Raw genomic sequence first — 15,842 nt, 5'->3', positions numbered from 1 at the left:
CAATGGTAAATCAGGAATAACATAGGAAAAGGCATGTAGTTCATTATGGTGAAATCTACCCGTGCCTCAAGCTCCCTGTGATGCCTGAGGCTAAAGGACAATGATTTCAGGCTGCAATAGGCTCATGAAATGGCTTTTTTTCTTTTTTTTTTTCTTTTTTTTTTCCTTTTTGTAACTTTAGTTTACTATTGTAACAGTGTTGTTCCCTCAGGAAAGACAACTGAGAAGGACCGCACAGATTTAAATTCTTTTCTCTGGTTTTCTTGTTTTCAGTTTACAGGCTTGTAGGAACATAAGGATATTCAGGTCATATGAAAAATAATGCACATAAACCCTCTAACTGAAATACTAGGTCAATGAAACGGATGACTTCTTCATGGTGTCGTTCTATGCCTCGTAGCTCAAGACCTGTGCATAGCTAGAGTTGCATATTTGGACCCTTTCGTAACAGGTAAGTTATTTTTAGTAAAACCAGTTTGGACAAAACTTGATTTTTATTGTGTGGGGTTCAAGAAGTTCTCAAACCCAGTAATATGAATGAATGCCCAAGATCTGGGCCAAATACTGCCTCCCGAGCCTCTTTTTCATTTACTCACTCAATCTGTCCAGGTTCAGTAGGTCAACAAATTCCAGTGGGACCCAAGCCAAGAATTTGGCTTAGAATGGATTAAGTTTCTAGGCAAATCTACAGATCATCCACACAACCTTTGCATCCAGAAAGCCTTTCACGTGAGTGGTCAGCCTGCTAACACCAGTAAATGCTTAAATAGAAAGCATACTGGTATCTACAGTCTGGTTAGAGAAGATGTAAAGAAGAGAAGCTTTTATTTTTATTTTTTTTTGACATCAGACAATGGGACTATAAGCAATTTATTGTCAGGAGCCAGTACCTCCCTTTAATGTAGCAGGAGGTCCCATGACTGCATTCTTTTCCTTTCGTTGCTATCTCCAGGCTGTCTGCAGTCTGCTTTGGCTTGCTTTTGCTTGGCTGAATCCACCCTTGACGTCAGTCAGACAGAGTAATTCAGCCAGCTATAATATTTAACTCATGATTGATATATATGAGACAGAAGTCACTGGTTGGCATTTTGAGCTCTATATAGCTTACGGTCATCGACAGAGAAAGTATCTACCATAAGAGAAAACAACAATTTGGGGCTATAATGTTCTGATGCGTTCTGTCACCCAGCAGAAGGCATTAACACGTATGCAACCCTAAATTCCTGTGTAGGGAGGATAACATTTACTGTGTGGTGACAAACACAGAAGTTGTGATGGGGAAGACGGTGACTCTTGTCATATATTAAATAACATATAAGTTTTAGTTCACATCAAGGAACATTATAAGATGCAACAAACTCTTAGGTAGAAAAATCTGCAAATAACTATCTGCCAGTCTAGCAGCCACAAGTGCTGTGGATTTGACATATGTTATATAACCAGCATTGCAGAGAAGCGTTGAAGCTAACTAATCATTGCTGGTTTTTAAAATATATTAAATAGGGGTTTTACGTAGAAAAGGTGTAAAACCACAATCAAATAAAATAGCAAAGAGAAAAGAGACACCCAGACTGCAGATGTTTGCTAGAAATGAACATAGCAGACCTTAAAAGAGGCCCATAATATGCTAGAAACTTATCTAATGCATTTGTTATTGACGAAAGCTATAAAAGTCACCTATAAAGCAAATGCACATAAAGTATCAAGTACAGCAAACTGCAATGGAAATCTGACCATGAAATAAAACTTTAAAATGTTCTAAATACATCCAGAAGGAAAAGGCAGAGATCACAGTGCATGGATCAAAAGGTTTTAATATCTACATGAATTAGGGAAATGATTCATCATAATTAACAACTCCAACCACAGGTGTCTCAAATGGAGTATGAGATAAAGTTCCTATTTCAACCATCTTAATGGTTTTTCAGAACAGTTTGCTAAATATTTAAATCAAATAACTGTCAACCTCAGGGTTACCTGCAAAATGTTAAAGTCATTACCTGGGGTCACCCAGAACCATATGGTATTATTTCTCTTCACAGAAACAATGACAATATTTTTAAGAGTGGATGTTCTTACTACCTTTTATAATTTCATTCAAAGAATGACATTTTAATGAAAATAAAAATTATTTTATGTTCTCTATTCACCAGTTCCAAACAGTTTATGCAAGCCTTAGCCCACTCACATGCACTTTTCACACAAATATTTCTTAAAAATCTGCTTATCTTATGAAGCTCAGAAAAAAGAGTTAACAGTGAATCATTCCTTTCCAAATGCAGCTAGGCATGCACAGCTCTCTTCATTCAAGCCATGAAATTTTCCTGAGTGACCAAATCACTTTCTATCTACCAAACTGTCTACCTTCATTCCGTTACTGTCTGATACTAGAGTTCAGATATAGTTGAATGCATATCATCTACCAGTACTTAAAGGAAACTAGCAAAATATTAATCATTGTAGAATAAGTAATAACTACTTCAGTTAGAAAAATGCTTTGCAGTATGCTGTCAGTACTGTTACCTGTGTCGGCATACTTCTTAAACATTTTGGACAAAGTTAAGGAATGCACGTTTGTAACATAAACCTTCTGAAATACTTCAGTACCATTGATTGCAGGGTTGCTTTGCTGGTTTCTCGCCCTCCTAATCAAGAGACAGTAGTAAAGGGTGAAGTGTCCAGTTACTCCTTCTATCAAAGAGACATCCAGACAGCTTTGCTCTATTACTTCTCTATCTGCTTAAACATTCAAGGTACTCATATCCCTATACATTCACACTGAACACTTCAACCTCTCTGAATATCTACTGACTATCTAAAATATCTCACAACATCTGTAACAAGAGTTCCAGAGAAAAAGTGACTTTCCTTACTTTTGAAGACATGGTCCTTTTGAAGAAGTGATCCAACACTACAGAGAGTAAGGGGAAGTGTAACTATTTCCATGAAAGAGCAGAACTGTTCTCCATGACTTCAAACACCAGTGCCTTGTGGAGTCTTCAGTAACCATTAGTGACAGAAGTCAGAAAGACTTGGTTTCACCTGTATCTAACCCAGAAAAGGTACCCTTTCTATTCAGATACAGACTTAGCCAAACTGATCTACACTTTTGTAACCCCATGCTTGGATCAATCCAATTTGTTCTTCCCTGTGCTGACCCAGATGCCACTCCATAACCTACAGATGGTTCATCGTACTGTATCCCATCTGTTAAATAGAACACAGTAATGAGAATATATCACACCAACGTTCCTCACTTCCCTTTGGTTTTCATTCTAATACTGAACGCAGCTGAAGGTCCTAGTTCTTTCAGTAGTCCACGACTAAATCATCTCAGAGAAGACGTCTTCTTTCTGCTTCTTGCAGAAGATGGATGCAACAGAGCTGTTATGCCCAAAAGGTGTTAGATTCAAACTTGAATGTACAGGACAGATATCTCCTGGCTTCAGCACTCACTTCTACCACATACCGGGTTTTGCTACGTTTATGATGAAAGATTCATGTCTTCCTGTAGGTAGTTTAACTACCAATGAAATAACCACAGAACTACATTCCTAAATGAAAAATTATACCATGTTGTACAAAGCTGGAAGGAGAAACAGTTCTGTTTTGAAGGACGCATTAAGGTTTGCATGTTCTACTTCATCACTATAGCATATACAGCAGATATAGTAAAAAAAAATTCCTATAAATCTGAACTAATAACACAGCAGTGTTAAAAATATCAATGTATAAAGAAAAATAATTATATGATATTGAAAGTTGGGATTCCTTAAGGCATATAATTACATTAAATTATTGCAAGTTTGCCACTTAAATAGGAGTTGTGTATAGGTGGTCAGTATCTGGGAAAAAAAGTACTGTCCTCTGAAAACTCAGTGCAGTGCAAGAGAAATTTTAGTTATGTTACTAAACAGAAAAAAATAAACCCCAACTTGGCCTTTAAGGTGATGTTTTTCTGAAAACACACTTTTATGCAGAACGATGGTCCTGTTTGTCAGGAAAAGATGGATGACAGCAAAACCATTTCTGAGTGAAATCTTGTCTGTCTTGAACTCAGTAGATTTTTTAGCATTGAACTCCATTAAGCAAGAATGTAACCCCTGAATTTTAGAAGAGAGAAATTTTCATGCATTATTTAATCTAATTGGTATTTGCAGCTCTTTGTTTTCTTCTCGTTTATTCCATTCTCTAGTTTTGTGAACCACAACTTGCAGAAGAAGAAAAGGCTAACAAATACTCTAGAACCAATCAATGTTACGAAACTAATAATAATACAATATGAGCATGTAAGCTTATGTAGTGCCTTTCATGTAGAAGTATCCCAAGGCACTTTGTAACAGAAACTCAGAAAGGAGTGCAAAAGTGCTTTGTCAGATAGGGTAAGCCAGGGGAAAAGGGGAAATTAATTAAGCATGGATTTAAATTTCTCAGCCAACATAGCATTTAGAACCTTGGTCAGAAAAGACAGTGGTTTCAATATCTGTATCCAGGGAACACAACAGACTATTTCAGTCTTTAATTCCTGAGGAATGTTCAGTAGTTTTTCCATAATAATATGTGGATGAGTAATAGGAGTGCAGTTTGTAGGCTACGTTTCCAAAAGGCAGCCCCTGCCTCTCTTCCTCTAGTTTTTCATAAACAAATAGATTCATAAAAGGTGATCACCTGACTTGTATGCCAGTAAAGCCACTTGACTGCAGAGATACCAGGTATGGAATTTGGTACTGTAGAAATTACAAACACCAAGTTAAGGAGTGGGCAATGGCTTCGTTGTCTGTTTAGATCGCTGTTTTAAACCAATGCATGTTTCTTTATGGAAGTACTCCACACCTCTGACAGAGGGAGTAATCTGTTGCACAGTAGTTCCTAAGATAGCATGTATTTAACAGGGAAAAGCAAAATTGCTTGCAAAAAGCTATAATAATTGATAATGCATAAATTACAGCTTCCCTGATGTTGCAGAAACTTGCACATCCTCTATTTTTCAAAAATTTTTCTCTTAGGAACACATGGACCATCCTCATTTTTGGATGACTGCCTCTTCGGATTAATGCATCCTTCTGGTGGATGAATTAGGGACGCACAGAGGAAAAAGGAGAAGCACTAAATCTCTGGAAACTGAAGCTATACAGAAAAATGAGGTTCACAGTAGAGCTGGATGAGTGACACCAGGAACAATTTATCTAAGAAGTTAGCCTCCACTTCTGTTCATGGAATATCTAGAGGAAGCTTATAATTTCCAAAGTTTTATTATAAAATGAAAGTTTGAAATATTGTATGTATATAAGTATTGTATTATATTAATAGAAAGTGGCATTTTAATTGATCAAATAAATCACATGATGATGTTTCTGTTCCCCAGATGGATGAACCCACAAGCACATACTCCAGATGCCTGCTGCGCTTAAGAAAGGAGCTCAGTAGCATGTGATGAAAAGTGAGTGTAGGCAAAATAAATTAAGAGTTTTCGCAAAAAAAGTTGTCTGTTGTCCATTGCAATTTTCATTGATAACAATTTGCAAATACCTGCATATATTTATCTTGGGGCACATGAAGAGTGAACTTTCCCAGAGAAAGCTTGAATTTGATGGTATGTATTATTTTCTGAAGATTTGGTACTGAATAACGTACCAGTCTTTCCAGAGTTTGTTCAAAGCTTTCAGACTAATTAGGAGTTGATACACACATTAGGAAGATTAAAGGAGCAATGTTAAAATTTTGTTAGATTATTTGTGATCTGAAATATCCTTGTAAAAATTATGGTTTTGAATGGACTGCCATGCTTTATGCAAATTTGAAAAGTGTGTACTCTCTGCTACTTCAATAAAATATATAACCTCAACAAGCACTTGAGGAAGAATGAGCCATTAGTGCATTTAAAAATCACAGTAGTATACAGAGACTACCAGTTTTATAAAAATTGTCTAACAAAACTTTATAAAGGCTAATATCTCTTAGAATGTATGGATGCTAAAATACTACAATATTTATTACAGGGAAAAGAAGACTGAAGACTAATCAGAAACTATACTCTTTTTACACAGGCTGAAGATAAAGACAGCATATCACAGTCCTCCCCACTTTGTATTACTTTTAATTATACTTGCATAATTAATGCTAACATTTTGCTTTTCTTTTTAGTATATTTAAAAAGTTAAGCTGCATCAAGTACTCTTTGTCAGATCTATGCTAAATATCGACATAGTACATCATTTGCTGGATTCTCTATTTTCTAGCAATACCTTTAGTATGAATTTATCAATGTAATGACAAAATTAAACTGAAAAAAATAAACAATGTGTGTTCTTACCTGAGCTCTTGAGCTATAGAGTCCACTTGAACTGTTAATAAAAGCAGGAAAGAATGAATTAGTTTACACTTCCAGCCTTGTGCTTTCTGCAACCTTGCACCTGTCTATCTGTGATGTCAAAGGAGCAGCTATCAAAACACAGGTGATTATTGCATGCTAACCACAGGACTGTAGCTACTAGTTGAAAATGTTAACTGAACATAAAATTCTTACAGTTATTCCAGGATGCATAAAACCTAGAGAATGAAGTTCAGTGGAACAAGAAAAATAAGTAAAAATAAAAGAGAAAGCAGTAGTTTTTGTTGCAAATAGAATGACAAACCTCTGCTTTTTTCTGAATTTTAAATCGATTTGGGAATGACAAAGGCTGGTGTTTACAAATACCTGCCCACACAAGGATACATAACACATTGTCAAAGCCAACAGGTGGTTCTAAGTTGGTGGTTCTAAGGTTCTAAGTTGCACAGGCAACTTTTGTTGTTTCCACTTCTGGGAAAATGTTCCTGATCTATTAATTCCTGTCAATGTAAGTGCACGTGTATAAAAAATATAGTAAAAGAAAATCTCTAAGTTTTAAAAATATGTTATCTTTTTGAGTGAAAATGGTATGAATCCCCTCTTAAATGCAATTAATGTCTGCTAAGCCAGCCAGACTGTTTTAACTCACAGTCCTGACCAACAGAGAAGACACGCTCTAATGCTGAGGTGTGAATAACTTCCCTATTCAACAACTTTGGTCGAGTCCTCTGTTCTGGTACTTTTGAAGTACATAAGAGTTTTACACTAATTTCCAGAACATTACTGAGGGATTGGTCAAAATTTGATATCACATTTTTCATTCTGACCACAACTTGAAGCTGGAGGCACAACAGCTGCGACCCAGAACTACTGAGTTGGGACAATGAAACCAACCAGTCTGTTTTGCACAGTCCTGAGAGCGCACATCTCCCACTAAAATGATAGCAAAGGATGGGTGCTTAGCACCTCTGAAAATGGTCATAAGCAAAAATACTCACAGGGACGGCAAAACTTTGACATTTATTTTTACGTATTTCCATTTTTCACTCATTATTAAAATAAAAAGTTATTTTCCTGGAAGGACTGTATTGCTATTCAAACATGTTTTCCAGATGTTGAGACGATTAAGGGCCTGTTTATCTCTCGGTGCTGCATTTCCATCCGTTTCTTACAAAAAGAGAAGAATAGCTGGAAAACACAACGATGTCATAACTTTGCAAATTGAAACACAAGCACCAGGACTTAAAAAAATCAAAGGGTTCTCTGCCACATACACCTGAAACTTTTGATTAAAGTAAATTTACTTCTGGACAATTTAGGCAGCTAATTTAAATATAATTTACGGCATTAGGCAGAAAAACATTCTGTTGGCTGAGACAAAGTTTTGTACATTATTTTGAAAGCATCCATCCAAAGTTATCTAGATCTACTCCCTATGGAAAATCTTTGCACAATAAAGAGATTAAAATTCATTTTCTTTGAGAAATAGCTCAAAGAAAACAGCATACAGTAGATTTTTTTTCTGCTTTTCTTTAAACCATAGCTAATAACATCATGCCTCTTAATGCCAGCAGCCTGTGTCCTGCCTTGATTTAAAAAAGCAGCCCTAAGGAAGCTACACACTCTCTTACTGCACATCAGGGACTGTGCACAGGAACTATCGTATTTCATGGTATGCTGGACACAGGGTCGTGGATCGTGCTTGCTAACTCACCCTTGATCCCTTTTGAGCGTGTGCGCAGCTTTTTATTTTCCCCATCTGCATCCATCTGTAATATTAACACAAAGTCTTTAATTCATTCCTTTTACCATTGAGAGAAAAAAAAAAAAAAAGTCTCCAATGCTTTTTCACATTTCCAAAGGCTAGACAGTAATAGAAAGAAGAATAATCATGCCTTATTAATCTTGTCAAAGAGATAAAAAGCCATCTGTGAATATCTGGTAAATACCTAGGAGGTACCTTTAATGATACAGATTTGTTTAATAAAGTGATGGTTATGAGTGACTCTGTAAGGTTTAATGACGAAGTCCACAGGTGTTAGCTGAAGGCACAGGCTAGAAACAGCAATGTTCTGTGACTGCTTCTTTCAGCATCCACCTCCTGGAAGAAGAGGTCCCAGACAGCCACAGTGCCTACAAACGCTCTCCGTTGTAACAGCTGTGTTAGAACCTGCATTTCCGATAGCTTCATCCTTAAAAAGTGAAGCCCTCTTGCTTGAATGTGCACACTTGCCCATGTACAGCTTTGAAATACTTCACCTCTCAATCAACTGCTTCTTACAGAAGTTTTGGTTAAAGAGACAATTACAGATATGTATGAGGTTTTTTGGGAGAACATAGTATCCAGGTTTGTTTTCATATGAGGAAACCCCAAATAGCCAAAAAAATCCAACCCCCTATAAATTCATCTGTTGCCTAAGATTTCTAACTGAAATAAGTGAGACCTTTCAAGATCAGCTGTTCTCATGACACTTTTGGTTACCTCTAAACCAGCACTGGAAGTATGCACCTTCTGGTCTTGGATCTGGCCCAGACCCGTAATTGTAGGGGCAGGTTTTCAATCCACGGATTTGACTACAAACCCCTGAAATTCAAAGGGATTAAGGTTTCACGTTGTGGTGTGGAGACCTGTAGTGACATACGGTAGATCACACGGCAGTGTAATTTTGACCATGTCCAGGGTAGAAAACTCCTTTCTAAAAGTAACTCTCATTTCTATGTAAAGAAGACCCTTATGGGGAATTTTTATCTAGGCAAAATATCACGTACTCTGCAATTCTTCTTCAGTCTATGGTAGCCTCTTACTATCTATGCTTTGAATCTCAGTTTCCCTATTTGTAAAATAGTGATGATCAAACATGCTGTAGACAAAGCAACTCCGGTGTGCTTCTGCAGATCATTATGCAGGAATAAATGCAGACACCAACATCTGATTTATAGAATGTGCTGGGCAACAGGTAAGTACATTCTATGGGTGACAGAAGTTGCCTATGCCTTGCATCTTTCCCTGCAAAAGGTTGCAAGATAAAAACCCATGTCAACAGAAGATCCTGCATATTGTTTCACTCGTCCTTTCTGAGGATCAGCAGAACTGATTTGACTGACTAAGGGAAGATACAAGAAGCCTTTTGCCATTTATAGAGTTTGAATATCTGAGGATGCTTTATTTTTAGCTTTACATGACTCAGATAACTGAGATGCTTTGAAGGTCTTATCTGAAAGAACATTGCAGAATATGACAAGATTGACCTGAGAAAGAAAAAGAGTAAAGTCAGCCTTTCTAGGGAAGAAAAAGTATTTATCTAATTTTTTTTTCCTGTTTATTGTTGTATATCGTTACACATTATATACACCTACTGGAATCAAAATACCTATTTTCAGGAGACAACACAAGCATTCAAAAAGAATATTCATGTACCTGAAGAAGTGTAATTCTAGAACACAGGTTAGTGATATCTGAAATGAAAGTCTAAATTGATTGAAATGCATCTCCAAGCCAGATGATGATATATTTTCTCTGTTTAAATTTACATCTGATGTTGATTATTAGCAGGGAAGGAACATAAGTGGCTTGTGTTTACGTAGTGGGGCTGATGGCAGCCTTTACTTGTTACTGTCCTTAAAACCTGGAGAATGAGTTTTTGCAATGTGACTGTAATGGTAATGGGAAACATGGCTCTGTTCTCTGATGCTGAGTTGTGATTGAAGGCACTGCCCTGCCATAGACTTATAATAGGGGAGCAGGTGTGGCAATGATGGACTTTAATTTCCTTTAATAAACCTTTTATGTGCCACACTTTTACTGCCATTCTATGCTCTCCAAGGTCCTGCACATAATAGGTTCATTACTTTTGATTACTATAGTCTATTGAGACAAACAACTCCAGAACACACTATATATTATGTTCAGTTAAACCAATATAGACTATTTATCCACTGTGCATTATTTCACCTGCAACTCTACAGACAAAATTAACAACAGCTCCTGTAAGCTAAAACTATTAAAACCACTGGTACTCCTTTGTCATTATTTCATCATAAATACCACACCAATCACAGTGCTGCTCTTTTAATTATGAAACGAAAAGTGTCCACTGCTTCTACTGAACAGCAGTCACTTTGGTCTAAATAGAACGTTGCGTGGTAATGAATATTTAAAAACTGCACAATGAGTGAAAACCAACAAGAAAATCAATGCAGGTGATTTTTCTATTGATTTTTTTTCCTTGTAAAAATTTGAAACTATGAAAGATGCTTAATCAACTCAAATCTAAAATTTATAGAACTATTAAGCCTGGTGTATATGACATATTAAAATAACCATCAGGTCAGTGTTGCATAAAAAACCCTCAACTTACAAGAAGTCCCATGCATTAACTTGAAAATGATACAAAAGTAACTCAATAAAACTGTGAAATCTTTGAAGCCCTCTCTTGCTCAAAATTTAAATGTAATAACTTTGGCTTTGATAGTTCTTTCAGAGACTGCCTGATACTGATAAAAAGTGAACAAAGTTTCTCACTTCTGATTTTTATCTACACGAAATTACTGCCACAGATGGTCAGCAAGAAGGATTCAAACTTTTAAATCACCCATGGAACAATAAAAGGATTAAACTCTAAGTGAGAAGTGTCATTCAAAGTTTTTAGAGGTGATTGTTGTCAAGGTGTCATATCTTGTTACTGCTATGTACTGTAACGATGGGATGGATTCTGGAAGGTACTTCATGATCCCAAATCCAGGGATAGTCAGCCCTCCCTCGCAGTACATGCATTGTCTGGAGACAAGGAGCCATAAGGGATAAATGCAATGGTTGTGTCTGCACAAAATCCTCACATAATGTCTTACTACTAATTTTTTAGCGATCAGGACCATCAGGATAGCATCTAAGCACTTGCCAGGAAAATTTTTATTGCAGTCCCATATTTTTTAAATGGCAAGATTCACAAAAATAATGACAAGTGAATGGTGGAATTCATATCACTTTATCTTTGTGTTTTAGACCGAGATTCTCTGATTTGATGGGTTTTAAACCCATCTAAACAATCTCTTCTCAAAGTTAGCTGAAGCTAGCTCATGGATTCAAAATAGACTCTCATAGCGAGAGATACAGCCAGAAACACAGCGACGGAGCAGGAGCAGCTATGTAGTCTGAAATCACTAGGCAAGCAGGCTAAGAAATAAATGCCTGCTTTTGAGTTGCTTTATTTATGTAATATTTCTGTTTGACTTCAGGAATTTCAATATGATCCTCCCTCCGCCTTCCCTTCAATGTTGGTTGAGACTTAAAGGTAAGTCAATAACTAGATCCTAGAAAACTGACTGGACTCATCGAAGATACTACAAATTCTGCTTGGCTGAAACTGGAATAAGTCGCTACGTGACCGCTACAGGGTATTCACATTTCTTCAGATGAATATACCAGTGGAAATGCAGCAATTACACTTTCTGAGTAAACTATCTCAGAGTTCCTGGCTGCAGAAACCAAATGTTATTTCTTCTGCTTGTACCATCCCACTGCAGTCAGGGGACTGGAGAGCAGCACCTGGAAATACTTCCCGGAGTGAGAGAATCAGGATTTGGCTCTGAGTGTGGGTTTTTGTGTGCCTGGAGTCTATCTGTGCACGTGTGCAATGCACTGATGTTATAACAGGATCCAAGAATCTGACTAACAGCTGAAAACAGGACATGTGCAATAAATGACAATAATAGTAATAATAATAATAATGACAACAACAATTTCAGTTTACTTGCACATTTTAATTCTGAATTTCAGAAATCAAATAGCTAGTACTATCTTGGTAAGACAGTTTCACAGCACATTGCTGTGAAATAAACTATTAACTTGGGAAAGCCAACGTAGCTGACACAGGTAAAAGTGAAATGCACCTCCTGGAAAGAGCTAATGTAGGAGCTGTGCACTAATTTCTATTGTAATCTTTGCACAAGCATGACTTTTCTGGAGTGGGTTTCACACTCCTGGGGCGGCAGTATGTTTATTGTTGTGTAAGTAGCTAGAGGAAAAGAAATCACCCCTTTACCCAGAGGTAAGAAGTGCAAAAGCTGATATTTCATTGTGATTTTCCAACTGAAAGTTACATCTGATTTTCAACATGAAACTTGGCAAACAACTTCTCTAGGACAAACCTTAACTGATTTTGAGAGGTCTGAAAAAAGAGTGGCTTTTCTCTACAATTTTCAATTTGTAAACTACTTAAGTTTGTATAGAGGCAACAGCTACATTTGTCATTAGACTAATGAATTTAACCAGAAAACAAAACAACAAAACAACAAAACCCCTCAATGATTTTTAAGGTGCACAAATCCATCCTCAAGTCTCAAACACAAGCCACAGACTTCAAAGTTTCTCAGTGCATTTGGTACTCATATTTTAATGTTTCTTTTCAGTAACTCATCGAAGAAGGGAATATTTTCAGAAAGAAAAAAAGTTTTTAAAAAAACAAATAGGAAACCAAGATTTCCTACAGTCTGCCCAGAAGTATGGAGCACTGTTTGGCTGGGTGTCTGTATATCTGTGTTAACTGCAACTTTCTGACGCTCTATGATAGCTTTTCTTAATATGAAGTATGGATAGCAGACTGACGGTGAGAAATACTGGGCACTAAAAAAATCCAAAATCCAAAGACAAAATTTTTAGGAACATTTCTTGAACATTTGAACATTTCTTCTTCTTCTCTCCCTCTCTCTCTCTCTTTTTTTTTTTTTTTTTTTTAATAACATATTGATGGCCAGGAAGCAGAAAAAATATTTTTTAAAGTAAGTATTCTTAAACACTGAAAACATGCCTTGTTTTGTGATTTTGATTATTCTTAACCAAGGAGTGATCTCATCTTTGTTTTTGAAACTTTTGCTTTCGTTTACAGAATTCTATTCCTGATTTCTCTAGGAGAAAGTTGAATAACATGGAGATAATTTGTTCAGATGTATTAATTTCCAAGGAATTCAAATAAATCAGTACATCTACTGAACGCAAACTTCAAAGCATATTTACAACACATAGAAATCATCAACAATTTTTCATTATACCATGGGGTTGAATGGTATACAAATTTTTCAGAAGAAGATGTTTTCAATACTGAAGTCACTACTTGAAAATACGCAGCTACAAAATAAACCTTAAATCAGAAGCAAGCTTGAATAGCTTTGTAATGAGGATGATTTATTTGGATTTTCCCTTCTGATTTCTGAGTTGTCACTGCTGTTGTATTCTTCACCCATGCAACTTTGCACAACTGGCGGTGCTGAATATAAACGAAAGCCATATGTTTATGTCCTTTTGCCAAACGACTACAGCAAATAGTTCTATTATTCCCTTAGGTAACCAACGTTTGCCAAGTATTTCTATTAGTCTGCTTCACCAAGGCTTCAGAGGGCAGAGTCACAGCTTTATGAAATTAAGGGGCAACTGCTAGCTTTTTAAATTTAGAGCAAAATTATATAGTCTACCGTGCTGAAATGTAGCTCACCACAAGCTGATGTGTGATCTTACTTTCAGGAGGTTTTTTGCCTGGATTTTTATTTTTGATGTAGTTCAATGTCTTGTCACTATTTCCTGGGCTATTATGTACTAAATATATTTTTTTAGAAGAGAGAAAGCATTAATATTCAAAAAGAGAAAAATGCTTTGACACCTTGAGATCTTTTACAAATGCACCAAAGTTTTTATCTCACCCAAGTGCTATATAGTTAAAAAAACTCAATAAGCATTATCTAAAAAAAAAAAACAACAAAAAAAAACCTAACCAAAAACAAACAACAAAAAACCCCAAACAACTTACCCACAAGTAAGCTATCCCTCACAAATTAAATTTAAGCAGTGGATTACAACTATCATATTCAAAGATAGCTGTGTTCCTGTCAGTATGTAATGCTGAGTGTAGTACTGAAACTCAAAACCTAGAATTTCTAGGCATGTAGAAAAATTTTTATCTTTTCCAATAGTTCAATATTGTTATACCTGACTGTTGAAGGCTGCTGTTCTTAAAACAGCAGATGCTATACGAGACAAATAGCAATAGTGCATGAGACACTACACACGAAACCACACAGCATTCTAGTACTAATATAGAAAACATTTTGATGCAAATTTATTTTTGTAGATAAATTATCCCACCTTTGCGCGTTTCCAGGTGAAAATATGTGCAGATTCCAAAGGACCAAATTTGTCACTCAGCCCAGGATGCTTTTTCTCATTTAATAGATAATCCTGAAATTCATACTCTGAAAAAAAACCAAAAACAAAACACAAAAGAAGAAAACCAAAAGCCAGCTATGCTAGATAAAACGTAGATGAAACAGGACACTGTTTAAATCAAATGGACAAATAATCCAGGTGCATTGTTTTGTTGTGCGGTTTTTCAAAGATGTGATATAGAAGCATCAGGGATGTCTCTAAGAGGTAGAAAGAGCAGTAATTTTTCTTTTGTTATGGTACTTTCTTCATATTGTTGATGCCCTCTCAGATAGCTTATGAAATAGATTTTCTCTGAGAAAAAAATTTCTTCTTACACAGACAAAAATCCACAGTTTCTATACATAGAAATCCTTACTCAAAAGTTTTTATTGCGTCAGAACCTGTTTGACTGAGTAGGATGGTGCAGTACATGATGTGAAATAAATGAAAAGCACTCTAAAATATTTTAATAATGGCAGAAAAAGCCTCAGTTTTATTTTTTTCTGATTTTGCATATCAGAGTTTAAAGTTTGGCAGACCGATACATATGTTCTCACAAGTAAACTGAAGGAAATCCTTGACATTTCTCTGTGCTCAAGTTTCATTCCTTTCTGTGGGGAAACTCCCACTAAATCAACAGTAACAGCAAGGGAAGAAAAGCTGCAGAAGTTTATAACTGAGTGTACAATATTGAGGGCCGTGTATTTAGAAATAGCGAATACTCAAACCCTTTGAACATTTAAAGTTGTAGGCACTTGCAATCTGGGAAAATGTGGTCATGAGCAGTTGTTATGGGAAGGCTCTATTTTAGTATCACTCCTTCCAGTAGCGACCAAAATACAAAAATTTTACTATCACTTCCAATTTCGAGGACTTTTTAAAATGGTGTCCAGCGTATTTAGTGAAATAGGTCTATTCATTCAAGGTGTTCCAATTATGACAAAGTCTGCAGATAAACTTTTGGAACCCAAAGGTGAAACTTTAACTGCTAATTGAATTATACCTGACGGAGTTTTGTCAGTACAATTTACAATGCTACATGTCTGAAGTTGGAAAGGCTCATTCTAACCAGATTTTCAGGGAAGCTAGAGTTTATTGAGTGACTAATTTCTGCTTAAGTCCCAATAGATAGAATATGAGTTGCATCCCATCAATAACTTTTAATTAAAATAAGCTTTTATCAAATAACAAAACAGCCAACAGCCGCAAGATGATAAAGAAGGGAGAAAACCCAGAGCAAAACAGCCCAATACTGAAAAGATTTTTAAAGCAATTTTCTAGCCAATATGTTGCTGGAAAAAGATATTGTTTATCCTC

General features: G+C 36.1%; 1 protein-coding gene across 1 annotated transcript in view; it reads right to left on the bottom strand.

The window, feature by feature from the left end:
- The window catches only part of ST18 (suppression of tumorigenicity 18, zinc finger), a 160,164-nt gene that overhangs the window by 53,312 nt on the left and 91,010 nt on the right, over positions 1–15,842 (bottom strand). Inside the window, exons 3-5 of the mRNA XM_010087365.1 lie at positions 14,466–14,572; positions 8,046–8,100; positions 6,314–6,344 (exon numbers count right to left, since the gene is read on the bottom strand). Of these exons, the coding sequence (XP_010085667.1) occupies positions 6,314–6,344; positions 8,046–8,100; positions 14,466–14,572 (193 nt within the window). The remainder of the gene's footprint in view (positions 1–6,313; positions 6,345–8,045; positions 8,101–14,465; positions 14,573–15,842) is intronic.

This window comes from Pterocles gutturalis, unplaced genomic scaffold, assembly GCF_000699245.1.
Source record: "Pterocles gutturalis isolate BGI_N339 unplaced genomic scaffold, ASM69924v1 scaffold2531, whole genome shotgun sequence".
NCBI classification, from domain to species: domain Eukaryota; kingdom Metazoa; phylum Chordata; class Aves; order Pterocliformes; family Pteroclidae; genus Pterocles; species Pterocles gutturalis.
The sequence above is the reverse complement of the archived record's forward strand: the minus strand, read 5'-3'. Positions and strand labels throughout refer to the sequence as shown.